At 57.2% G+C, this 26,464-nt stretch overlaps 3 protein-coding genes across 3 annotated transcripts, besides 1 other annotated feature; 1 reads left to right on the forward strand and 2 right to left on the reverse strand.

The window, feature by feature from the left end:
- The first annotated feature begins 905 nt into the window (after positions 1 to 905).
- Positions 906 to 977: a sequence feature (Short protein (NCLIV_067200, CBZ56295.1) was converted to a misc_feature.).
- A 1,503-nt stretch (positions 978 to 2,480) lies between these two features.
- NCLIV_067210 (hypothetical protein) lies at positions 2,481 to 9,511 on the reverse strand (the record flags this gene model as incomplete). Its single annotated transcript, XM_003886272.1, has 5 exons — positions 2,481 to 2,933; positions 3,229 to 3,311; positions 3,796 to 6,561; positions 6,833 to 8,116; positions 8,593 to 9,511. The coding sequence occupies 5 exons, from the start codon at positions 9,509 to 9,511 to the stop codon at positions 2,481 to 2,483; spliced, it is 5,505 nt and encodes a 1,834-aa protein (XP_003886321.1).
- A 7,117-nt stretch (positions 9,512 to 16,628) lies between these two features.
- On the forward strand, positions 16,629 to 19,521 carry NCLIV_067220 (conserved hypothetical protein; the record flags this gene model as incomplete). Its single annotated transcript, XM_003886273.1, has 4 exons — positions 16,629 to 16,817; positions 17,409 to 17,523; positions 18,207 to 18,314; positions 18,710 to 19,521. The coding sequence occupies 4 exons, from the start codon at positions 16,629 to 16,631 to the stop codon at positions 19,519 to 19,521; spliced, it is 1,224 nt and encodes a 407-aa protein (XP_003886322.1).
- Positions 19,522 to 21,733: 2,212 nt separating this feature from the next.
- Positions 21,734 to 26,098, reverse strand: NCLIV_067230 (conserved hypothetical protein; the record flags this gene model as incomplete). Its single annotated transcript, XM_003886274.1, has 6 exons — positions 21,734 to 22,099; positions 22,627 to 22,702; positions 23,126 to 23,321; positions 23,708 to 23,984; positions 24,192 to 24,259; positions 24,778 to 26,098. 6 exons carry the CDS (start codon positions 26,096 to 26,098, stop codon positions 21,734 to 21,736), a joined length of 2,304 nt encoding a protein of 767 aa, XP_003886323.1.
- Between the last annotated feature and the right edge of the window lie 366 nt (positions 26,099 to 26,464).

The raw sequence follows: 26,464 nt of genomic DNA on the forward strand, positions 1-26,464 counted from the left end.
TGGGCGTCACAGAAAACGATCTCCGTCTCGCCACCCGCGCCGCCGTGAAGAGTCTCAAAAACACCCCACGCTGCATTCGCTCTCTCGCCTTCTCTTCTCCCTCTTCTTCCTCTTCGTCTTCTTCCTCTTCGTCTTCTTCCTCTCCCTCTTCTTCCTCTTCTCCTTCCTCTTCTTCCTCTCCTTCCTCTTCTTCTTCCTCTTCTTCCGCTCCCTCTTCTTCTTCCTCTTCTCCCTCTCTCTCTTCTTCTTCCTCTTCTCCCTCTTCTTCTTTCTCTTCCAGTGTACCGCTTCCTTCGTGCTCTATGGTACACTCCGCTGCTCCTCTGAACAAGACCGGCGGCGAGCAGAAAGAAGGCGAGGAGGGATCAAGCGAGGGAGTCGAGGATCGAGAGAAGGGCGAGGGAGAAGGCCACGTCTTGCCTTGTGAATCGGCGTCGCAGCTGGCCAGGAGCCTTCTCAGCGGGTCCTCCAAATCCGAACGCAAAGAAGAACAGACGCACTCTGGCCGCCGAGGAGGATGGCGTGCACAGAGAAGCGGAGAGCAGACGAAGAAGACGAAGAACGAAACGAACGCAGGACGAGACAGGGGAGACGGAGGAGAGGGAGGGACGAAACCGGGGTTGGAGAGTCCGGCCTCTCCCCTTCCTCTCTCGTCCGGTGTCTCTTTCGCATCGACTGAAGCGGATCCGTGTGTGTCTTTCGGCGCCTCTCGAGGACACTCCGCTTCGCTGTCTTCTGCCGCACCAGCCGGCGCCTCCTCCGCGTCGGTCGCGTCTTTCTTTCCGTATTCTTCGTGGTCCTCTTTTCCATCTCCAGGCAGCGAGGGATGCTTGAGGAAGAGTTGGTTGGAAGAACTGGCTCTGCTCCACGTCCCGCTGGAACGCCGAGGTTTTTCCTTTGTCTCGATGAGAGAAGAAGACGCCGTGTCTCGCGTGTCAGCCCTCCAGTCCACGACCCTCGTCTACAGAAAGAGCTGACCGCGCGCGCGCTCGCGCGGGTCCATTCGTCGCGTGCGGGAGACCGCACGGGACCGCTGCTTCCTTTTCGCTGCAAGACTGAAGGCGGGGCGAAACGCGCTGCCGCTTGTGCGAGAAAGGTTCTTGCGTCTCTTTTTTCGGCTTTTCGTGCGCCCCGACCTCGCCAAAACCAGCACTGGAGCCCGTGTCCGTGTCCGCCTCTGTGCGTCTCCCGGTTCCGTCGAAAAAACAGCAAAGCGCGTGTGAGACGGGACACACACACGCGGCGGCCCAGTCCGTGTACCGTTCTGTGTGGTGGCGTTACGGGCGACTTCTGACAGTCTCCGCGTCTTCACGCAGCAGTCCTCCCATCTGTTCACTCTGGGTTCTTTGTCCCACTCCACGTCCCGTTTCGTTTATGGTTCGGCGAAGCGAAGACCAGGAAAACAGAGGGAAACGACGCAGAGAGAGCACAGACTGTTCGTGCACGTCGCTTTACACACACTCGGTTTCTCGTGGTCTCTGTATCCGCCCTAGTGACGCAATCGAGCATTCGTGTCTTCTTTCGCAACGGATGCGCAAACGGCCGCGCCCTGCCAGCCTCAGAGCGGCCATGAACGCGTAAATTTGCAGCTCCAGCGCGAACAGACTCAGTCCCCCCCGCTGGTCGCTGATAGGCTGTCTCTTCAGTTCCTGAACATAGCTTGCCTCGATCGTTTGCGATGTGTCGCCTTCCCTGTCTTTATCCGCCTCGTTTCCATATCTCTTCTCTCCCTAACGACATGCAATTTCAACCAAACCTCAAATACGTGTATATATACATATACATATATATATATATATATATGCCAATATATAATGCACATATACACGCGGGATAAGGTATAAACGTATATGTGTGTATATGTGCATTTGTAGGTCTGTGTGTATGTTTGTGTGTGCATGTATATATACTTTTATGTGAGCCCGTGTGGACGACTCGAGGCGTTTGTATTCGTCCAGAGAAATTTTCTTTTGTCGGTTTCTGAGCGTCCTCGGGCGCTCGGGACAAAACACGCCTGGGACGCCGCGCGAAGTCGCGCACCTGCGGCAAGCACCCCCCCAACGAAAAACGCAAAGTCTCGAACCTCGTACGAGTCGTCGGAGTTAAAAGCCGACCTTTTAACTGTGTGACGGCCATTGTCAGGTTCCATCGCACATCCGGAGCACGCCTGCGGAAACGTTTCCATCTGGAAAAACGCCTGCGTCTCGGCGCACCGTGCGCGCGACACCCGTTTCCACAGGGCTGCGTGGGGCTACACATCTGTTCCCAAACGCCTCTCTCCACTCGCCCGATTATGTTTCAGATTATTGCAAAGAGTCCGTTCTTTCGAGGTCAGCAGTCGCTCCGGAGCGAGAGGAGAGAGAACCGCATGCACGCCACGGCCCCTGCGTGTCCATACGCACTCCCCGTTTTTCCAGTGTTGGAACGGCACCCGCGCGACACGGGCCAGAAAAGAAATCTCTTCACGGGAGAACGCACAGTCACACAACCTCCCTGCCGTCTGTGTCTCTCTCCATTCGCGTGCACACTGGCGTCATCTGCACGGACTTCTCATTCCCCAAAGATCGGCGTTTCCCTCCGCGTTTGGCGCTCGCGTCTTCGCGGAGTCTCGCCGCACCGCGCTCAGCCCGGATCGGCCGCGGAGTTTTTCTTCGCATAGTCCCCTCTGAGAGGCCGTCGCTGCCTTGCGCTCGCCAGAAGCGACAGGAGCCGCGAGAGGTGACACCACGCGCGCGGCGAGGTCCAGACGGAGAGCACGGCGAACGGCCTTCCTCCAGGCACGCCGGCAGCAGAAGCAAAGAAGCGGCCATGCTCAACACGCAAAGCGTCCCGAACAGCGCGTCCCAGCCAAACTGCTCCGTCACCGTCGCTGTACATACACCCTGAAGACGCAGCGCACCGCCAACAAAACTGAGGTCGGAAGACGGAGAGGACTGCCGAGCACAACCGAGAGGGAAGACGGAGACGGAAAGACACGGCTCGGACGCGCGAGCGGGGAGGAGAGGGAGAGGCGAGAAGGACTCAGTTTTCAGTGGAGGGATTAGGGTGGCGAGGCAGGAGGGGCGGAGGGAAGACCGACGCTGCACGCGTCGACGCGAATCCACACCGATACATGAAAAGCGAGAGATGAGGACGGGAAAACAAAAGAGATGAGGGCGGGAAAACAAAAGAGATGCGGACGGGAAAACAAAAGAGATGAGGACGGGAAAAAAATTCAAAAGGCCTTACTTGGAGAAGAGCACCTACGGCGCCCATGCCGTTGATGAAGGCGGCGACTACCGCCAGAGCCTTCTCGTTGCTGGGACCGGACGCTAAAAAGACCAAAAAGAAAAGCACAAAACACACGTGAAACCGTTTGGCCTTTTCCCGCTCTCCAACCGCTCTTTCGTCCCTTGCTCCCCGCGTTCAAGTCTCTCTCCTTAACTCTCTGGGATTGTCTCTCCTTAAAAAACCGCTGTCTCGAGTGTGCCGGCTTCTCTGCTCCCTCAACTCCGTTGTTCCCCCTGAGAGCCTCTCGACCGACTCTCCTTGTCGCCGAACTGTGTCCTCGCACCCCTTCTTTGCTGCGTCTTCGCTTCTCCCCTCTCCTCAGGATTACGTTTCGTGCCATCCCCCTGAACCTCTCCATCTCTCTCTGCGCGCGGCCTCTCGCTTCCGTTTCTTCCTCTCTCTTCTCCGCCCCTCTTTTGACTTTCCTCTGCTTCCCCTGTGGATCGTGTTTGCCTCGTTCTCTGCATTTTTTGAGTTTCCCCTCGTTGTTCTTCTCGAGTCTTGGTCGCTCCTCGGCTTCCTCACCGACGTTGCCTCTCTCCACCAAGTCCTGGGCGGCAGTCGCACCCAGGATCGAGTCGGGGGAGGCGATGCAGAAACCGACGGCGAACATGAAGAAGAGGAGACGGTACAGTTCGCTCCATCTTTCTTCTTCTTTCTTTTCTCGCCGTTCGCGTTGCTGCGCGAGCAAGGCCAACCGCTCGTCTTCTTGCTGCGCCACAAGTTTCGCCTCCTCGTCTTCCTGCGTCTGCCGAATGGTCTTCTCTGCACTGGAGAGAAACCAGTCTTCCTTCTCGCTCGCTGCGCTCGGCTCGCCGCGCGTCTGTCTCTCCGCCTCGCTCCGCACCACCGCCGGGGAAAGCACCGCCTCAGGAATCGCCTCCAGAGACTCCGCGCGAGACGGGGGACCACCTCCGCCTTCCTGCTCCGTTCCCCGAGACTCGCCTTCTTTCCCCGGAGCCTTTCCCGCGCCCTCGCCTCTGCTCGGAAGGTTCGCCAGCTGGAAAGACGTGCCTGCGTCTTCGCCCGCGTTCGCTACTCCTCTCTGACTTGTCTTCCCTGTCTCTTCCCCACTGAACGAGGGATCTGCGGGGGTGGGGCTGAGCAGCGGAACCGGCGGCGCCGCCCCGTCAGGCAGACGCAGTTCCAGCAAATCCTGTTCCCCTAGATCCTGCTCGTCTCTTTCCAACTCTCCTTCCGCTGCCGCACTCAAACGCCGGGGAGAAGTCCCTGGCGAGGGGAGAGGCACGCGCTCGTTGTCTCTCACCTCTCCCGCGAAGAACACGGGAGAAGAGACAGAAGACACAGAAGACGGAAGAGCTGGTGAAGATGGAAGGTTGGTTAAGGGCGATAGTTCGATTGGAGATTGCGGGGTGATGGGAGATACGGAAAGGGCCGGAAGTGGAGAGAGGACGGCGGGAGCAAGCTCTTGTGGGGAAGGAATTCCGCCCGCGTCTCCCGAGACGCCGCTCTGAGCAGACTGAGGTGTCTGTACAGCTTGAGGCGTCCAGGAGGGAAACTGTGGAGAGGGAAGGGTTTCCACAGTCGCAACAGCGGGAAGAGGAGGAAGCAGGGACAGCTCGAGTCGGGGAACAGGAGACGGCAGACTCTGGGGAAGTGCCTGGCTCCGAACCGGCAGAAGAGGCGCGCGACCCTCGCTCGGTGGGGAATTTTCGCCAGACGAAAGAGGCCTCTGAGGAGACAGGAGGGACGCCGGAGGCGAATACAGAGGAGACGGAGCATCGGCAGGAGCTGCAGAGACTGCCGAAGACGGAGTAGAAGGCGAAGCCGCAGGAAGAGGAACAGCGTTACTGGGAGAGGCGGGACTGACGCGGAGAGAAGACGGACCGGAGGGCCGGCCTGCGGGAGGGAAGGACGGTGAGGAAAGCGGAGCATCTGACGCGTGGGGATTCGGCGGCAGTGCGACAGCAAACATCCCGGGAGTCTCCTGGCCTGGTTGCACATACACAGGAGTTGGAAGAGGCGGTATCTGTCCTGCAGGGAGTTGTTGAGGGGGGAAACGGACCGCCGTGGCGGCGAACGGAGAGGCAGCCTGTTGAGACAGCGAGGCAGAGCCAGCGGCGAGTACCTCAGGTCGCCTCGAGGGCACGAACGCAACATGTGGAGACGGAAGAACAGCGCCTGATTCCGGTGTGCGTAAACCGTAGGGCGAGGGAAGGACTGACGCCTCACGGCCCGCGGGGAGCTCAGAGAGCGCAGGAGACGAAAGCGAAGACGCGACAGCCGGCAGCCCCGCCCCACCCACGTGGTGCATGAAGTCCGTGGATGCAAGAGACACAGAAGGTGCCGGAGACAGAGAAGGCGCTGGAGACAGAGAAAGAGAAGAAGGAGCAAGAGTAGGAGCAGGGGAAAGAGAAGAAGGAGAAATTGTAGGAGCTGGAGAAAGAGTAGGAGCAGGGGAAAGAGTAGGAGCAGGAGAAAGAGAAGAAGGAGCAGTGGGAGAAGAGAGCGACGGTGTAGGTGAGGACGAGGGAGAGAGCGAAGACGCAGGAGAGGACGAGGGAGACAGCGAAGAAGCAGGAGAGAACGAGGGAGAAACCAACGGGGAAGGCGGGGCACGCGCAGGATACAGCGGCGGCGCCACAAGAGAACTGAGAGGGGCAGTTGGGAAAGAAGCGGAGGCGGCAAACTGTGCTTTCTCGACGTCCTCTTGGGGTGAAGCCTCGCGATGTGTCACTGAAGGCTGCGAGGCCTGGTCAGCAGAGGCAAGCGAAGCATAGAGTTCTTTCGCTTCGGAAGGAGGCGTCTCTGGCTCTCCGCGTCCGTTTCCACCGAGTTCTTCTGGTTCTCCTTTCTCATCTCTGTCCGTCTGCTTCGTCCCCCGGTCTTCTCTCTCCTGCTTTCCGATTTCTGTGTCTTTTTCTCCCTTTTTATCCCCTCCCTCGTCACGCTTTTCTATCTCAATTCCCCCTTGGCGGGTGTCGGCCTGGAGGGAGCTGAGGGCCTTCCCAGGGGGGTCTCGGCCGCTCTCCTCGTTCGCTTCGGGTCGTCGCTCCCTCTCCTCCGTCTGCTTCTTCCGGTTCGCCTCCTTTTCGAGCGTCTGTTGCAGGCGGAGCGGGAGTTGCATGCGCGACTTCTTCTGTTGCTCCTGGAAGCTGAGCAGCGTCGCGCGGTGCGTCTCCTGCAAGTGCTCGAGCTCGCGCGCCTGCAGCGAAGTCTCCTCCTCGAGATGGTGCAACAGCGTCTGCTGGTGCTGGCAGGCGAAGGCCAAGAGAAGGAGCGAGAAACCCGTGAGCAGGCACATCGTCGTCGCGCACGTCAGACGGCGACCTGAAGCGGAGACAAGCATCCGGGAGAGCCACGCAGAGAGCATGACGAGAACGAGAAGAGACAGAGAGACAGAGAAGGCGGGCGGGAGAGGAAGGCGCGGCACGGAAGAGACAGGACACGCGGAAGGGGTGTCCGAACGAAGAAAAATCACGAGACAGAGGAAGGAGACGCTGCGCGAGGCCCACACAGAGAAGCGGGGAGATCGGCGGAGTGGACAGCAGCGTTGTGACCGTGGTGTCCAAGCGCGGCAAACGAGGGCGCGTTTTCCTACCTTTCATCACGCGGTCGGCGAGGAAGCCGCCGGCGACGGCTCCGCCAATGCCGCCAACGTCGAAGATCATGCTCGCGTATCCTGCAGTGGCTGCATGCATGCGCGCTTCTTTCGCGAGGAAAAAGGGCAGCCAGAAGAGCAGCGAGTAGCGAATCAGTTTGATGACAAAGTACGCACAGCTGCAGCTCAAAACGAAGGGGACGTTCCAGACGATGAACAAGAACGAGGCGGCAATCGGCTCCGAACGGCACGGCACGAGCGATGAAGCGCGCTGCCCGAGCTTCTCTGCATGCGCGTGGTGCCGCGCTTTGGACGGCGAGGGCGACCGCAGCCGCGGCGACGCATGCAGTCCCTTCAGGCCTTCTTCCTCGGTGCGAGCGTCCAGGCGCGATACCCCCTCTCGCTCCTCTTCGTCGCTGAGCTCGCCCAGCCGCTGGGGCCCGCGGACCTTCTTCGCGCCGCGCATGTGCGGAACAGACATGGCGAGTTCGAGGACGGACGAGGAGGGCGACGGCGAAGAGAGCGAAGAGAACGGGTCAGGCTGGGGCACGTTCGTTGAGGAACTTGTCTCCGCGCGACTCTCGCCTGCGGACCGCCGGCAGGTTTCGCGCTTGCTCGCCTCGCCCCACCCGTCGTCGGAGAACTCGAGCACCAGGCTGTCTCCTGTCCCTCCGCTCTGTCGAAACAGCTCGCATGGCTGCCGCAGTCTCTCCTCTTCCGCGCTCAGCTCAGCTGCGTCGCCGCCCGACGGGGAGGCCGGGGAACGCCCCACTGGCGAAGGAAGAGAGGTCGGAGACGGACAGGGCGAGGAAGGGTGGGAGACCCCGGCGGTTTCGCCAGTCGCAGATCCAGAGAGAGGTGGAGAGGAATTCGAGAACGGCTGTCGGGTTTCGTCGCCGCTTTGGCGTGCGCCATGCACAAAGGCCGCGCTGTGCGCGCGCCGGGGATTGCTTGCATCAGACTTCCCACCGCCCTTGTCTCCAGTCTCTTCTTCGCAGGCCGCGGGGCTAGCCAGAGAGCGCTCGTCTCCGTCTTCGAACTCGTCGTCCGAGTCGGGTTGCTGCAGCAGAGCGAATCCCTGGCGCTTCCGTCGAGACGCGTCCCGCCGAGAGAGCGAAACGGGGCGGTCGGTCGCGCCCGGAACCACACGCGCGGAAGAGCTCGGGAGGCAGGAGCACAGTACGAAGGTTGCCAGGCCGCAAACGAGGGCAGAGAGAAGAAAGACGGCGCGCCAACCGATCCGAGACGCTACGAACGCCGCGAAGGCCGTCGACGCAATCGCTCCTGAAAGACCGAACACAAGGCAGACCGCCGGCAGCTCACAGAATGAGACAGCGAGGAGCCAGAGCACCAGGAACGTGAAAGGGAAGGAACGAGAGATAGCACAAGGAAGGGAAACGGGGAAAAGCAAAAAAAAAGAGAGACGAAGGAGAGAAAAGAGAGGGGCAAGAGCGCCGCGGGGGGAGACCCTCTGAAAGAACGGCGGTACGGGTCGAAAAAGAAAGGGAACAAACAGAAGAACCAGAAGTGAACACATAGGAACACCGGGGAGAACTCAAGCAACGGGGTTAAGATCGGAGCGTCGCCAATGGAGATGGTGGGTCGCGGCTACAAAGAAGGCGTGGAAACGGGACGGATCGCGTGTCTTTTTCTTTATGTCCGTGCGTTACTGCCTCTTTGAAGTCCTCTCTCCCGCCAAAAAACTTCCCACGCTGCGTTGCCCACAAAGCCAGCCCTTCAGTCTTCCATCTGGACGGTACCTGTCTGCTGACTAGTGGTCCAGAGACCCATAGCTCTCCCGCGCTCTGCTTGGGAGAGGCGCTCGGTCAAGGCTTTAACAAGAAGCGGGAAAACGGCTGCATGCGCAATACCATTGACGCCCCACCAGATGACGAGAGAGGAGGGAGACGAGGAAAGGCCGAATGCCAGTGTGGCAACAGCGGAAATGAGGTAGCACGCACTCAGACCCACAGACAGTCGGACACTGGCGAGAGCTGGAGGGAGAACGAACTGGCCGACTGCGTAGAGGGCGAGGAAAGAGGTGTCTATACACCCGAGGGAGTAGGTAGACAAGCCGAGGTTCCGGTGGACGTCCTCTTTCACCACAGAAAAGGGTTTTCGAGTGGAATACAGGACAGCGTAACAGAAGTAGGAAACCAGGAAGAGTTGGAGGTGCTGGGGGCCGAACGGAAGAAATCGCAAAACGCCGCTTGCTCTCCTTTCCCCCGGGGACGCCTCTCCGCTGCTCGAAACTTTCGCCGAGCCCCCAGTAGGAGAGGCAGGTGTACAACCACCGGAAAGATGGCTATCTTGACGCGCCAGGGGAAGCGCCATCATTCGGTGCTTGGTCTGCGAGCTTTTTGTGTTTTCACGACTCTGCCTGTCTGCCGATCCTCGCCTCTTCCTGCCTCGAACTCCTACGCGCTTAAGTCCTTTTTTGTCAAACAAGGTGGACAACGACGACAGACCATGCCACGCCATCGATGGAGTGTCACCTTTGGCGGCAAAGTGCGGTGCTTCGTCGGCATGCACAGAGTCGGAAATTTCTTCATCATACCGGGAACTGTCCACCGCGTCATCGGACCAGCCTGGGATCCCGCCCCGGCTGAGAGGCAGACGGTCACGAGCCGTCCGATCCCCCGCGCTCGCGCTTCGCTGTCTGCTTCCAAAGATTTCCATTGCATTCGGGCATCCTTGTGCCCGGGAAGAAACGGACCTATCCGAGCTGACTCCTTGCACCGGTCTCAGCGACTCGCAGGGCGGAAGCAAACATGCTGTGAAGAGTCGCGTGTCAAAGAGCAGACAAAGAAGGAGGCGAGAAAGTGGCGGAGAGACAGAAAAAACGGCGCTGGTAGACAGTGGAGGAACAAGACCGAGGTTGGCATGGTAAAGTCGGAGACGTCCGCGGCATTGAGACACACGGTGACAGAGACGAGACCGGGAAAACGCCAGGAAAAAAACGAAGCGAACAGCGAGCAGCGGTAATACTTTTTAGGGGTGACAAAATTTGAGAGCGTTCGAAAAGGAGAGAAGAAGGTCGGCGGAGGGAGAGGGGGTCAGAAAGCGTTGCCCGCCTGCTAGAAATTGGAAAGAGAAGACGACCTCCACGCTGTATGGCGTCGATCCAGAATACAGTCCCTCCGGTGTTGTAACCCCTTTTGTTTGTGTCAAAACAAACGGCGCATACGAACAAAAATTACAGGTTCGAAACAGGAAAAGCGAACCCGTGGAGGTTCACTCGCTCAGCATGTTCTCGGCCACACCGTACACACACGGGCACGGCGGGTCGGCTGGCTGATGTACTCGTTGGGAGCCGGTGGCTGTGAGCGTGCAACCTAGAAAGCCGTCCACGCCGAGTCCAGAAAAAACGCGCCGTTTGCGCAAGACGTTCTAGTGGAAGAACCTTTTCGCATGGACGCAAAGTGCAGCAAAACCTCTTCCCCTGTTTTCCCGTGACAGCGACAGCGGCGAAGGCTGGGACTCGCCAGCTGCGGCGGTAGCCGGCCAGGTACAGATATGCAGACGAGGAATCTGGGGAGTAAGCGTAGCAAAATGCAGATCACGCGAATGGCCCACTTTCGCCCCGGTTTTGAGAAAGGGTAGGTGAATCAGCCGTCGTTTAGGGGGAACGCAGGAGATGAACTTTGAAGCGGCGTTCGCGCACGCCGGCGAAAGAAGAGGCTCGGACAGCAAGACGAGAAACGGAGCTGGATTGCTTCGTTCCCAGAGAGGAGACACAAAACGTAGCAGTCACCCTGAAAGTGGTCTTGCTCGGTGCCGCCAAAACAGCTGTATTGAGGTCGAAAGCATTGTGCAGATTCTCCAGGAACGAGGCAAGAAAAGGAACAGCGGCATGTTTATAAACTGCACTCAGCGACACGGGAACCGGCCGCCCTCGTCAGAGAGGTGTCTTGCTTCACTATCGACTCAAAAGAAACTTTACGAGGAAGCTTTCAATAACTTCCATTAGGTGACCTGCGTTGAGTTGCAACGTAGAAGCAGCCGCATTCGACTGCGGTACGTTCCAATACTTGTTTCTTCGACAGCTGAAAACAGCGGCTTGGCAGGACACCCGGCGAAGAGTTGGCGAGTACGCAGGGAAACAAACATGAGTGTGTAAGGAAACGGATTGCGCAAAAGCTGAAGAAACACAACGCATCGGCGAGCCGTTACCCGCAACGTGGGTCCTAACGCGCCGGAAATGGACAAAAAGGCGAATCATCTTTCGTTAATTCCTCGCGTGGTCTGTAGGGTTACTACGAATATTTAAGAAAATGGGTTAACGCATGAGCACGGCGATCTCGAGGTCGGGTCCAGTTGATAACGGCAAATGCCGTGGTACAAATACATTCCCTACACTTCTGCCCAGTATCATGGCCACACACAAAAGACTACGTAGAATCTTTGCTCACAAGTCCGTGGTGACCGTGTCCATCTGTGCTTGTAAGGGTGACGCTCAGTAATTCATGTAAGCTGCTAACTTCCGGAGTAAACTTTGACTTATTAAACCAGCCGAGACAGCCAAAAAGGCAACACACCAGAAACTCAAGTAATATGAGGAGCATGAATGCTCTCGGAGTAAATGTTTTGACAATCGGCGACCAAATCTCTAATAGGAAATGTACATCCGCATACTGTTGCTAAAATGGTGTTGCACGCTGTAATACAAAGAGTGCATTTACACCCCGTTGTTGTATTCGAAAGTTAGTACTGTACAAAGAATTCAAGGAACGGGATTTCTGGGTCCACACGCTTCCTCTCAGTTTCCTACCGAGCAGACGTGTCGGCTAATCGTTAATCCGTTACCGGGCAACGATGTCGCCATGAGGCTTCCACCAAAGGACTTAAAGAACAAACCTGACTGCCCACGCTCTGAAAAGGGTGAACTCGAGCAACCGCCCGACCGTCACTGTTACATTGATCTCTCGGGAATAGATCACGTTTCTGTCTTTGCATCAACAGGTAGGGAGGAAAGGAAACACAAATCTGTTCTACAAGGAGAAAAGTTGGCCCTTGATCTCAGCCATGGTTTCCATGCTCACGGGTGCATTGAGCTCGGTGGGGGTGTCTACTCTATTTCTCAGAAGGCCAACGCGTCTGCCAAAAATCAGTGAGGATCAGGTCATTCTGCGCACTCCTCTGGATGAGTTGAACGCCCGTTAGAGCCGCTCAACCGTTAAACAGCACACAGATTTGCCCTGCCGATCGCTTGCACTACTATAGTACGCAAATCACACTTGTGGCAAACAGGATTTTCCCCCCTGTGGAATCGCATCTAGCTTGCAGCAATCGATCAAATGCTTAAAATGTCGTATATTCCATCGGTATTTTCCATGCACCTCTTGAGAACCGCGTCACGAGGGAACCACAGTGGCTTCACAGGATTGTTTCAAGTCAAGCCCCGAGAGCACTACGGAGAGTGGTATTCGCGGGCGTCTCGGACAAGCAAAGTCTCTCAGGAACTCTCAGGAAGAGACCACAAAAGTGCGCAGCTAGTTTGTCTCGGGGAGATGTTCGCGAACAAACGCTGACGACACTCGGCCTGCTGGAAAAAGCAAACATGTGGGTGACGGCACTCTGACGCCGCCTGCCGTCAGCTTCTCCCCTGCGGAAATCGTACCGCTTCTTCGATCGAAAACTGTTGTAGTTTGCATGCTTCGGCCAAGGAGGGTCTGCGGGAAGGAGCAAAGAACTGAGGACACATTTTGAATGCGTCATAATCTAAAGTTATGCGCAGAAGCGCCGTCAAAATCTCAATACGTGTCGGTGATGACGGTCGACCAAATCCGCTGTTTTTAAATTCAGAAAACGAGCATCCTCGTTTTTTTTACATAGCAGACGTCGTGTTTCATGTTACGCCCCAATCAGAGACTTATAGAAGCTCTTCTCCCTCTGCTCCGTCTGAACCCAGATACACGATCGACCCGTGCATAGCGTCAATCCCAAGTCGCAAGTCTGTATTGGCATCATAGGATTTTTCTTGTCGAGAAGCGTATTCCTGCAGCCATACTCCATTCCTCACGAGAATAATTTTTTATTTCAAAATGCCGATCTGTTCTCTCGCTGAGGATCCCGTCGAGTCACCGACACAAGCGGTCTTTCCAGAGTACAGGCAAAAGTAAGGTGGCGTGAATGTAAAACTTGAAAAAAACGGCAGAGTGTCTTACATCCCAAGTAAACGGTGCCACACACATGGTGTATACTCGAAAGGACCGACATCGCAAAAGGCATGTGCGTTTCGGGAAACTTTATGTGATTCGTAGTCGGTGCCTCGAACTGGAACTGGAGCCGAGGTACCGCAACAGTGAAAGAGGCGCCGAGCGTCGACTGCAGAACACAAAAGCGAGAGAAGCACCGGTCGCGCCTTTATGTTTTGTCGCAGGTTTAAAAGCAAGCCTGTGAATGAAATTCTTAAATCTGTTCTGCATGAGAAACTTGAAGGAGTAGAATACAACGCAGAAGAGTCTCCGCTTCTGACAAAACAGATCGCCAGCGAAATCAAAGACCGACTCAAAGGTAAGGTGTGACAGCATCCCAGTACAACGCGGGGACAAGACTGTCTCACCTTTTTCACCATCGTAAACACGTCTGTTCGAAAGGCGTGCCGCACGCAACTTTTGGGGCAAGATTCGGGGATCATCTGTGGAGCGGTGAACGCCGACTACACTTCATCGACGTAAGACTAAAGGGCATGAGCACATTGATGTTCGTTCTGAGTTAGACGTTTTGCCAACTTTACGGGATAGAGCCATCAACAAGCCACTGATCTGACGATTTCGAGCGCTTCCCTTCCAGATCTCGAGGTGCCTCGGTACAAAATCCTCGTCAACGTCATTATTGGTGAACAGCGAGGGCAAGGCGTCAGGTTAGCTTCTCACAACTGTCAGATAAAACGAGTGTATGTGGGTTGGTGAATAGGCTTCTTTATCCTGAAGAGTTCTCCCCTGTGTGTGTCCGAACGTTTTTGCGCCAAAACCCTTGTGGTCCTCCTTCGATCATGATACGACTCCGGCGGGACAGCCCGCTGCAAACGTAACAACGATAGACATGATAGTTGCAAAGCTTAATTGGGACACGAAGATCTGGAGGCTGCAGCAAGCTGTATACAGAACCCCTGGTGATTCTCCATGACGGCATTACTGCGCAAATCCTCTGTCTTACTTTTGCATGGAATCAGGTGCGAAAAACCGTCCTTTGTACCATATTCGGGTAATTTAATAAGCTTTCCGCAGCACCCACAATTCTGTTGAATCCACTCCCGTCGGCCAAAAAATGAAAAGAGTAATTTCTCAGTTAACTGAGCCTTACCTGATGGTTTTCCACCATATCCGTGGAACACTTATCACCACTGCCACACGCATGTGCATCTCTCTTGGTTTTTCTTAGGTTGGGGAGACGGTGCTTCTGGGACGAAAGCACGGATTCAGTTGCAAATGAATCGTTCGTGAACGTGAGTTCGCTCGGCTTCTTACAGATTCCTTGTTGTGCCCTTTTGCAATTCGGATCCAACGCAATGTCTCTCACTACATTCTTCAATGGATTTCGACGACAAAGTCCCATTTTGTTTATCTGAGCTAGCTGTCGTTCGTTACGTGCGAGACACGTGCTCCTATGGCTTCACTATTACATGATACGGTGTGCGTCTCCAGTCGAAGTAGTCAGTCACTGGCTCCGGATAACTGCTCTACCCGCTTCAGTCGCCTTCCCCCTTTTGTTATCCAGGAAACAGAAACATCCTGTTGCTACCGAACGTCCAATCTTGTAACACGAGAACATCAATGGGTGAGGGGAGCGCCGACGCGACTGTTCATTTCACTGCGCAACTATACCCCGAGGCACTCGGAGGCCGCTCCACTCTGAGCTGAGAAACAGCTGTGCCACATTTTAGGTCGTGCAGGGCTTCTTTTGATTCCCTTTCAGGACCACCTGTTTTGTATCGCAACGGCTTATGCGGTGTATCTGTACTGAGCTTGGAGAGACCACTGGTCTCCGCAGAATGCAAGGGGCCAGCGGAATCCTCGCCAAGACTGATCTTGGTCGAGTCCAAGTTCGTGTGAAACAACATGAGCTTGACTGCTTGCGTGACTTGTACAGCCTTGTGATCCGATCCCCGCTAAGAATACTGTCTTCCACAACCCTACGACGACAGCCTCCATCTGTGGCACACATCGACCGAGACTGGTGCAAATACCGCGTGCGCATCTACGGTGCAGAGAAACCGCTTCGAGAATGTCCTCTTTTTCCCCCTTTCCGTGTTTCGATATTATGGTAGACGACCTGCGCGTCTCTCCGTCTCCTGTCAGGCTCTCCGGCCCGGGCGCTCGTCCCGCCCTGCCGCATAATCCAACTGTTTCCTGCACTGTTGATTAACGCATTCTGTGTCGCGTTCACCCTTGCCTTCCTCCTGGTCGCTCAGAAACGACTGGCTTCGTCAAAAATGAACTCGAGGGATATCGAATGTCTTTTCAGCACGAAAAGCCGCGGGCTGCGCGGTTCTGTCGCGTCGTTGCCTGTTTCACGCGAAGACCCACAGGGCGAATGCGCTTCTTTTGCCCCTCTAGAAACTTCTCTGGGAGAAGCACAGACTGACAGCTCGCCTGCAGACTGCAGCATGCATGTACCTTGCTGACCCGGGTCACACAGAGAGATACTGTCACGGGGCCGCACGGATGGGGTGCCGGGGGCTAGTCGGCGCTGGTTCGCCGTGTTGACTCAGCCGGCAGCGGATATTTTCCAGAGATAAGAAGCGGGTTGGTCGGGTGCACGGAAGTGCGCACTCAAAAAGAGATGCGATATTTACTCTCATTTAGGAGGGAAAAAAGTCTCTCAGTTCACCTCGAAGGGTTGCGACGCAAGGCCAGCCGTCGTGGCGGACGGGGCTGTGGATTTCAAGCGGCAGCGTCTTGCGCGCCTTTTCGTGAGATGCGAAGCCGAAAAAAGCAGAGACATTCTGTCTTTTTCGCGTCCCCGTCCACGCATGGTGTTGGACGGTAATGTCCTTGTCGACCTGTTTTTCTTCGGAAGGCAATTCTGCGCCCTGCTTTCGCGCGTTCTTCCTGCCCTAAACCCGCTCGCCGGGAGTGGCAGATCCACAAGACAGCAAGACACGGGCACTCCACCGGGCGTACAGAAAACCACGCTGCTGCCTTTGACTCGCCTTGCTGTTTTCCTTCTTTCACCGCTGCAAAAATGAACCTTCTTGCGTCTGGTATCCTTGCGTCGGCGTCGTCTCTCCTACCCCAGCGTCCGCGCTTGCCTTGCGTACCCGGCGTCTCGCCCCTCAACCTTCTTCAACGGCGCGAGAGTTGCGGAAATCTCTGAGTTGCGTTTCCTCTGGCGTTTTTCTCCGTTCCCTCGCTTTCTTGGTTTTAGGTAAGGGTGTAGGGCGCGACAGGTCCACCTTCTCTCGGCCAGCCCCAGCTCTCGTTTCCGCTGACCGGTTTCCCCTTTTCTCGCTCGTCTTCGGCCTTCGCCCCTCTCCTGTCACGACTTGTCTCCACTCGCACAGCCACCTCTTGCCTCCTGTATCCTCTCTCCTTTCTCTGACCCCTTCTTTCGCTTCCCTCGCCAGCCCCACAACACCTGGTCTCCCCTCCGCGACGCTCACCCCGTCGCCGCTCCTGCCGCCCAGGCTCGCCGCTGGGGGCCTCGCGACTCGCGCGCCTCTCTGTCCTCTTCGTCTTGGATTTCTTCCTTTCCGTCGCGATCCTTCCCCGTCGCCATGGTTTTGCGGCCTCGCCGTTCAGAGCGTTCGGTAGCTGCTCGCGTGATCCTTTCGCCTCCGGAACCCACTGAAATGAATCGCGACGCGGGAGAAACTCAGCTGCCGGGAGTTGCCGCAGAAGTCCGCCCGGAGGGATGTGTCTGCCACGACACGTCCCTAGACAGCGTTCTGAAAATCGTTGGAAAAGATCTAGGCCTCGATGCAAATGACATCGAGGAAGTCAGGGCTCGCCTCCTGGTGAATCAAATCACCACCGCGCAGGTAGGGGAAGAACCTTTCTTGACAGAGAAAGGGATCGAGAAAAAATGACGACAGGACGGCGGGTGAAGCGTCGGCTCCAAAGGCTACGCCGGATCTTGTGGGTTCGGAAACCTGAGCGAACGGTTCGTGGCGGATTGACGAACGCAGGACTGGGCAGAAGAGAGAGTCAAGAAAACGCGTAGAAAAGGCGAATCCCGCTTGAGTTGCCGTGACCGGCAAACAGACGAATAGGAGAAGATTCGCTCGTTGGAACAGCAAGGCGAGCGCGAGAAGGCAAAAGCGAAAGGCCAAGAAGAGCTGAAAAGGGGACGACAGGCGCCCAGAAGGCGACGCAAACGCGTTTCGCCCCGTGGTTTCTTCGCTGCGTCTTTCCTCGCTTAGCCAGGCCGAATCGAAGAGCGTTTCCTTTCCAGTTTTCCGCCGAATGGGGGCGTGCGTGCACATGTCGCTTCCTCACCTCTTTCGTTCTTCGCCCCCCTCTCTCACCCTGCCGCCCTGACACTTTGCCCGTGTCTTTATGCCGCAGTCTCGCCGTTCTTCCTCAATCTTCCGACTCTTTCTGTTCCTTTCCCTCGACTGTTCTCTTTGTAGGCTTTGGAGGCAGCCGTTCGCGAGCAGCGACTCTGCGGGCTCTTCCACCCTTGCGTCACCGACGCAATTGCCGCACGCGTTTCTGGCCGCGTTCTGCCCATGTTCGATCTTGACGGTAAGCGGAGTCTCGCCACGTTCGACCTCAAAGGATGCGTAAAAGAGGCTGACACGAAACAAGCAAAGCCCTAGTGTGTTGCATGTGGCGTGCGCTCTTCGTACGTATCGCTTTCCGATCGTTCAGTGCGACCGACCGGGTGATATCTGATGCATTCGTTTTTGGTGCTGTAAGCACACATTTCGCTGGCCTCTCCCACCTTTTTTTGTACGGGACAGCGACGACTGCACGCCGCCTTCATTTCGTCCTCTTCCACCTTGGAGTCTCCGCCGCCTTCATTTCGCGTGCCCATACTCCCCAGGTTCCGCCGCAGATGTGCCGACTTCTTTCTGTTGCTCATGCATCCACCTGTGGTGTGCACGATACGCCTCCGAGAAAAACGATCACACGAACTGGGAAGGCGTTGTCCCCGGAAAGAAACTGTTCCGCTCGCGCGCCTGCGGGCTCTCGCCTGCTTCGATCGTTCTCCAATGGCCGTTTTCGCGGTGTGACGCTGCGACCGCCTCGGTGCCGGCACACAGGCCCTTCCCGGCCACCGACTCATTCGCAATTTTCATCCCTTGGATCTCCTGAAGCCGAACCCCCCCCCCCCCCCAGGGGAAAGAGTTCCTTCTTGGGTGAGGGTGTTCGGTCAGTGTGTGCGCACCTGATGTTTGTGCCGGCCTCGTTTCGTCTTTTTCCAGAATTCTCGGAGACGCGTCTCAAAGTAAAAAACCCTGCGAAATTCGCGAATGGCGCCGTCTTTGTCCATCGCATCGCTCCGGTTCCAGGAACGAGGAAAGGCAGGATCGGTGAGTTCCGCCGCGGTCGAAAAGATGTACCTGCACAGAAACGCGGCGTTTTCGATCCGTGCTGTTCTCCAGAACGCCCGCGGTTTAGCACGGCTCTCTTCACAGGTCTTCTTCCTTCCCTCTTCTCTGCTCGTGGTCTTTTCAACTTGGGACGGCCAGCTGGGCTGCCGGTACCGGAGCGGGTGCCGTCCGCAGTTGGCTTTGTGTCTCTCGCGACCTTCCCTTTGCGCGACATCCGCGCGAAGGCCGCTGTCGAAGCATCGGGAAGAGTTGAGTGATGCTCGTGCTTTCTTGCTGCAGAACAAGGGAATGCACAGACACACTGTATCTCTGTGAACTCGTTTCGCACTTGTTTCATCCGAGTCGCCCCCGCCGTTTTGTCGTGTGCCCCACAGCGGTGACATGGGCTTTCGACCTCGACGTGGAGACGACGACGGTGGCCGAGCTGCTCCAGCACTTGGAAGTCCTCGTAGGGGACGTGCCCGTAGACCGCATGCGTCTGGTCTTTAACGGCTTCACGATGTCCACGACGAGCTCCCTGCGCTCCTACGACGTCACCCCTGGAGACACACTCTTCCTGTACACCCTGAGGGATCCGCAGGCTCAAGTGACTTTCATGTGTGCGCCGCCGGCCGTCCCAACTCACCTCGTGCCCGCGCCTCTCCCCGTCGGCATCTTGCCAACCACCGTGCCGGCCCCGCGGTCCTCCCTTCCCGCGCCCGTGACTGTCCTGCCGTCTCCTGTCGCTTGTGCGCCTGTCCCTGGGCTTTCCGTCTCGCCTGTTCCCGCTACGAACCCCGGAGAGCCCTACGACTCGTCGTTCCCTCGTCAGACGGTGCCCTCAGTGTCCGCCGCGCCAGTCGGCGCGTTTCTGGCGAAGCCTCCCAGTGGTGGAGCACACCTTCTCGCTCCTCAAATCATCGCTCCTCAGCTCGCACCTGCCGTGCTGCCTTCAGTGGGTGGAGCCGTCCTGACCCCTGCAGTCTGCCAGCCCGTGTATGGATGTGTGGCGCCTGGAGCCCAACTGGCGGTCGGAGCCGGCGGGTACGGCGGAGACACATGCCTGGTGACTCAGCCGGTGGATAGGCGCGTTGAGACATGCAAGTGCGGATCGTACACAGCTTTCCGCTACGCGCCGCCCGTTCCTCCTGTAACGACTTGTGGCACCTGTCCGATGGAGCTCCAGTCGGCTGGCGGCCGAGAGTGACGTGTGACCTGGAAGGAATTCTGCGGGGCGCAGAGACGCGGCCCAGAAAGAGACACCACAGGGCGAACGAGACCGAGGCAGCCTCTCAGAGAACGCGTCGAGTGCCCCAGTGGAGCAGCGACGAGCAGGCGGGGCGTGTGCGGGCTTTACAGTCTCGATAGAGCTCCGTGTTGGAGATCCGTCAGATGACGGGATACGTGAAACCATCCGTTTTGTTGTACTCGTTTTTGTCTAGATGCTTGTTTCCTGAATGAAATGCGATCGAGAGCTGCAGTAGCGGTTCGCCCGCGTGAAACGTGAAGTCGATTCTCACAAACGCGTTTTAATGCCTTTTTGTCGATTCGGGCAAAGAACCAGCATGTGCGACCGGGCCGGCCGAAATCAACCGCTTCACGAAAAACCTACACTGGCATCTCCACACATCCGTACCAGCATATATATATATATATATATGCACGCAGAGATGAGTAGAGAGGCAAGGCTCTGCTTTCCCAGTTTTCGCTATCCCTGTTTGCGGGCATGTGCGGAAGCGACGGCCGCGCGGACAGAGCCGGGGCGAGGACGTGCCTGACCTTCCAATGTGTCCCTGCTCTCCTCGCTCTCTAGAGAACTTTTTAGCAGACAGCCCCCCCACTGGAAAAGTGCAGGCCGCGGTACTCCTACCTCTAAAAGGAGATGCCCATGTGTGCGCAGCCGGAAACCCGGAGTTTTTAGACAGAAGCAAATGGGTGGGTAAGCGCATCTCGTTGCATGCGGACGCAAAACAGAGCCATCAATGCCCCATTGCCCTGGCCTGTGGCGTCGGTACACACCTGCAAAGTCAAAACTCGGCCTGTCGTCCCAACCGAAACGCTTTGCATGCAACTTTGTCTCCCCAGAGCCCTCGCGAGTGTGGAGCTGTCTCCATGGAGACACCGTGTCCCGAGAAACGTGTGTACCAAGCAAAAAAAGGGGCGTCGAGCAAGGAGATGAGAGCCCTTGAGCGCTGTTTTGTGCGCACTTGCGTGCAAGAAGCCTGCGATGGACCGCAGTTTGCGGAAGCTTTGCTGCAGAGACTTGTCGCGTTTGCCGGGAGATCGAAAGGCCCGCGGACATGGATTCTTTTTAACTGCCAAGACGTTTTTTCTCTCTTCTATCTCGTGCGTGTCTCCAAGAGGAGACTGAAGCGAGTTCTCGTCCACAGAACAACGTGCACGTATACAGAGATATGTACGCGCTTGTCCTCACCCACAATTTCCCAAAGCGCCTACGAGGGAACTGTCCACATGACTGCATGCGCGCCGGGGCCTTCGAGCACCTCGTCCACGTGACCGCGCGCGAGAAAACCCCGGGGGAGGGGGAGCGAGAGAGGAGTCTGCAGTGGACGCAGAGAACTCTCCGAATGTCAGTTGGCGGGGGATCCTCGACGTCACGCGGCAAACTCGAAACACCGAGGTGCGCGCGGAAGAGCCGCAGGCGCGCCGGAATAATCTCGAAACAGCGTGCAGAGGCAAAGAATTTCGGAGCCTCACGAACAGAAGGAAACAACACTCTAGAGACAGCTTTCGAACTCGGCTTCCGTCGCCAGAAAAGCGGACAGAAGCTTGCTGACAAGAGCTGGATGGATGCTGGTTCACGTTGCCAACGCGGCGCGCACAAAATCGGAAACGGGCGAGAGTGGTTAAAAAACATGCAAAAAGGAACCCACCTACGGACACCCAACATGAGAAGAGAGAACCCGAGTCAGCGGCTCTGCTCCTTTCCCGCCACTGTGTCACTTGTTCTTCAAACGCACTGAGACAAAGTAATCAAGTCTCTGACTCGCCCTCCCGCGACTTTTGATCGAGGCGAGGGTACGGGGCGAATCGCTTTGAGTTAAAGCGGAAGGGACACAACAGCTGCCGTCGCTCGGGGGCGCCTGTAGTTCTCTTGAACGCCGATGGCGAAGGCCTAAAATCTCTATCGCATTTCGTTACCTCCCAAACGACCGACGAGTCTCGCCGCGTCGCCGCACACGGAGGACCTTTTTCAGTTCACAAAGGAGTTTTTCTGGCTGGGCTCGCAGCAACCTTCCTCGCCGCCCGCGCACCCGACCGGGAAAAGATACATCGGTTTCTTCTGACGCGGTCCCTGCTCGTCAGAAAACCGAGATCGTTTACAACCAAAGACACAGTACGCACATTAAGCACGCCTCGCGAGGTTTGTCCTCGCCGCGGAGGAACCGCGGGATGCCTCACACTGCACTCGTTCCCTTCTCCGGGGGCGCGGCCCCAAAGAGGAGCTCGTAGATCTCGCCCCAGTTCTGGGCGACATACAGAACGCGACATCGCGACTCGTGTGGGCCATCCTCCGAAGACGCGAAGAACGAAAACGAAAAGGGAGACGGACAGCAGCACGGCGCCTGCGGCGCGGGGAGACGAAAGAAAAACTGCGATCGCCTCTCTCGCTCGGCCTGACCGGCGGCTCTCGCTAGCGGGCAGCGAGAAGGCGAGGACGCGCAGAGCGCCGCTTCTCTTTCTTCGTGCTGCTTGAATTGCTGTCGGAAGTTCTCCACTAGCCAAGAGAGAGGGCGAAGGACGACGCCCGTGTGGTAAAGAATCTGAGGAGAAAACAAAAAAACGACTTCCGAACCCCAATATATAGAGTGATACAAAGAAGCTACCCTATCCTCCGTAAAAACTCGACATTAAGAACATGATATCATAGCTAGACCATACACTGTTACTATCACATTATAAGTAGAAATTGTCTCTGAACCCAGCGAGCTCGGGAACCGCAGACAGGGGCGGAAAGTACACGCAACTTGGCTCCACGGAAGCAAGAGAGGAAGAAGACACAGACAGAGAGGAGGAGGCGATCAAAAGACGCGCGGGCATCAAGAGAGGAAAGACAGGAAAACCACCCCACGCGAGGGGATTCGTGAAGCGTGCTCTTTCGTCGAATCGAAGAAACAGGAAAACCCGTCGCTGAACTTGGAGCACGTCAGAGCCAGAGTCGCACCGAAGAAAGACACAAGGCGAGGAAATACAGCCCCCCCTGGAGAGGCTGTCTTGTCACTCAGCGATTCTGCAAAGAGCCCGATCCGCCGGATTTCCCACGGTCGGTTCGCCCCGCCAACAAACTCACTGCTTCCATGTTCTTCCTCGGGTCTCCGATGAGGATGCCGATGTCTGCCTCGAGGAGGGCGAGAATGTCACCGTGCCTGGAAATAGAGACGCGGGGGAAAACGCACGTGTCCATGAGGCGCCAGAATCCCTGACGCACCTCGCCAAGAGGGACAAATCTCCCCGCAAACGAAACAACTCGCAAAGCGACACATCAGCCTTCCCTTGCTGCGTGCCGGCCTGGCAAGATACTGCGTCCTCTCCCATCGCGTAAACGCCGCTTGTTTCACCTCCAGCAAAGGGAGGATCGCTCGGACGTATCCGGTTAAAGAGAAAGCGAACGAGAGAAAGAAGACGCGTCCACGGACACCGAGACATTTCGCGGCAGATCCAGAAGAGACGACAGGGCGGAGGCCCGCGGCCTGCAGCCGCGTGCGGTGTTTGAGTCGGGGCGTCGGTCTCGCTTGCTCTCTCAGATCGAGCGGCTGTGTCTTTGGCTGTGCGTGTCTTTACGCGCTTACGTGTCTCCAACAAAGATAAGCCAGAAGTTCTCTCTCTCGCGGCCTCGCCCTTCGTCTGCAGCATTCCGCGCCTGCGCTCCCGCACTATCGCCTGAAGACATCAGCCGGCGTCTGAGGATCTGCAGGCCTTCCTCGCGCGACTCTCGGGCGTACTTGCGCTTCGCTTCCAGCGTCACACAGCGCGGCTCGACGAGACCTAAAACGCAGAGAGGCCAAAACCGCGAAGAACTACGCTCGGGAAAAAAGGGAGGAAACGGTGGGGCAGGGACCTAAGGCGCGTGAGGCCGGGGAGAGAACGAGAAGTCGGACGGCGAGCAACGCCAAGAACACACACCAGGAAACCGAAAGGCCTCGAGACCGAACAGAAACACCCCGGAGGAAAAAGGGGCGACACACACGGAAACGAAGAAACGGAAGAGACGGAAGGAAAGACAGAGCCTCGAAGGCACGCCTCTGAAGCCAGGACACACACGGAAAGGAGAAAAAGGAAGCAGAAAGACGAGACGCAGACGCGGGGCATCCGGGAGAGGAACATCTTGACGGCACACGAGCGACAGAGAACATCCAAAGAGAGGCGCCCACCTGTACTGACACCGCGCTCGTCGTAGACGAGCTCGTTCGCATGGAACGTCATGCTCTGAACCACATTCTCGGCCCACGTCCTGGACAGTTCCTCTTCTCCTTTCCGCCGCGCTTCCCGTTCCGCACCCCCCTGCTCGCTGGTCTCTCCCATCGACGAGAGACAGGCCTCCAGAGTTTGCGCGAGAGCATGACGAAGCGTCGCCGCCACGAGATGTGCACTCCACGAGTGGGAGATGAACGTGACCGGCACATCCGAAGCTCGCAGCCGAAAGATGGTCTGAAACACGACGCGAACAGCAAAGGAACGAAAACAATTTGGTCGGCCAATGCCTGCGCCTATGCAACCTTTACCCCTGCCTATCCGTGTTTGCCGCCTATAATATCAGCCTTTCCCCTATATATATATATATATAATGTGCACGTCGTGGTAGGTGTAGATCTGTGAATGCATGTATGATGGACGGCGGGAGTCGACACTTCCTACCTCAAGGGCAGTCGGCTTCACAAGGTCAATAGCGTTCGTGGCGTGTAGAAGATCCGTATCGAATGTATCTGCACAGGAGACACCGAAAAAGGACACAGCGTTTATCGTGACGCACTTTCTTCCGCATGTCGAGTTTTCCGTTCTTCTTTTGTTTCCCACGTATCGACACCCTCGTCCTCTCACTGTTTCAACGGTCCTCTGTGTCTCAGGCGTTGTGGGCGTGTCCCTCTCGAAGGTCTTTGAGTTCCTGCGGTGTTCTCCTGCCTCGGACAACCCCCCCCCCTCACTGTTTCCTTCTCCACCGGCTCCGCTGTCCCTCTTTCGCTCCCCTTTCAGCTTCGCTCTCCTTGGTCTCTTCCTGTCTTCCCCAGCGCGTGTCTTCTGATTCGTATTTCTCCGCAGAGCGTCCTCTCTTTTCTCCTCGCGGTTCCCCACGTCTTTCCCGCCTCCGTCTCCTCTGGAGTCAAACGTTTGCTTGATTCCGCGCCCACCCCCGGTCCGGATTCGGTCCATTTGCTTCCGTTTCCACTTCCCCCGGCTCCAGACCTGCCCCCCGCGCTCTTCTGGGCCTCCCGGCACCTCTCACCTCTTCGTATGCCTCGGAGAATAATGCGCGTCAGCGGCGTGTTTGCCATCTTCTCTTCGTAGGCGTCCAGCTGTTTGATGGCATTGAACTGCACGTCTCGCACCGCAGCGAGCGCAGCCGTCGGCGAGGAAGTCGAAGACAGTGAAAAAGGCGCTTCGCTTTCGACTTCTGCCTCTTCCCGAGGACACGCACACCAGCCTCCAACCTCGTCCTGTCTCAGTTCTCTTGTCGAGTTTCCACTTTTCGTTCCTACACTTTTGCCCGCCAAATCGACCGAGAACTGCGACAAGATACGCTTGCGCCCTGCGCTGTATACGCGCACCGCCTCGTCGACCGTTTCGTCGAACATCTGCGGATCAGTCGCGCGTTGCCTTGCGAGAGAGAAGAGCGTGACGCAGGTGTCGACGTAGTCCTGTTGCTCGTGTTTCTGCGCTTCTCCCGTGTTCTCTTTTTCGCTTTTTTGTGGGGGCGTGACGTCCGTCACGGTGCCGTCGAAGTCAGTGGCGAGGCCGATGACTTGCGACACAATCCCGCCAAAGACATCTCCCTTTCCTCCACGCTGCTCGTCCTGCTGCTTCGCACCCCGCTCGCTACCGAGCCTGCCTCCGCTCCCCGCGTCTCCGTCTTCCTGTCCTCTCCGCTCCATGAGTCGAGAGTCGAGGAGAGCGCGAAGGTTCGTTGAAAGGTTGTTGTCCAGGGCGAAGGGGGACGGCGTGACGCGGACCGACGAAAGCGACGAAACCGGCACGTGGAAACAGGAGAGAACTTCTTCGGCAAACTGCCGAGACGCTTGGAGAGACTCTTCCCTCGCCCCTCGGGCTGAAGAGGCGCCACCGGGCGCCATTCTGAGGCGTGTCGCGTGAACTGCAGTCGTCGGGACTGCATGCGCTGCATGCGTTGAGATCGTCGACGCGGCAGGCGGCCAGGCGTGTCCTCCCGGGGGAGTGAACCGCAGAATGCCCGCCCGCTGAGCAGCCCTGGAGCGCCCCAGGGGGAGCCGTGGGTGGTTGTCGCTGAAAAACGCCGAGACTTCTTCGTCTGCTTGCCGAGTGTCTTCACCAATTGACGGCTCATGGGCTGCCGGCTGCTCAGCACTCGCGCTCAGTCCCGACCTTTCGTCCGGCAGGTACGGTGTCGACATCCAACCCGCCTGTCCGTCCACGATGCCGGTGTCCATCAGACTTTCAACTGGAGAGACGGCAGAGACGGGCAAGGGGAACGGATAAAGAGCAAAGCCGTTGGCCTCTCTCGCGTCTAGATGTCCTTTCCCGTAAGCTAACAACTCCTTCCACGCGAGAAACGTCTCGTACTCTTCCCCCATCGCGGCTTGGTCCGGCTTCGCGTGGTGTGCTTCCGAAAGGCTCCTCACGCCGGTTGCCGAGACCGACACCAGAGGCGAGTAGATGGAGAAAAACCTAGACAGAGCGGACGCGTGGCTGGGCGACAGGGTCTCGAGGTCCGAGGGAAACGTAAGAGATGAACAAACAAACACGAAAGCAAGAAAGGCGAAAGAAAAGAACTTGACTAAGTGGGACCTTGCCGGCACGACAGGAGCAACAGTGTTGCCCACGTTCCGGTGGACATACACCTCAGGATCCCATCGGTAACACTGCCTTTCGGCGGAAAGGCCGCATGATTTGGACGCGTGCACACACGCGGGCGAGCTAAAAGCCAGGGAAGCGGTGCC

This window comes from Neospora caninum, chromosome XII (genome assembly GCF_000208865.1).
Source record: "Neospora caninum Liverpool complete genome, chromosome XII".
NCBI classification, from domain to species: domain Eukaryota; phylum Apicomplexa; class Conoidasida; order Eucoccidiorida; family Sarcocystidae; genus Neospora; species Neospora caninum.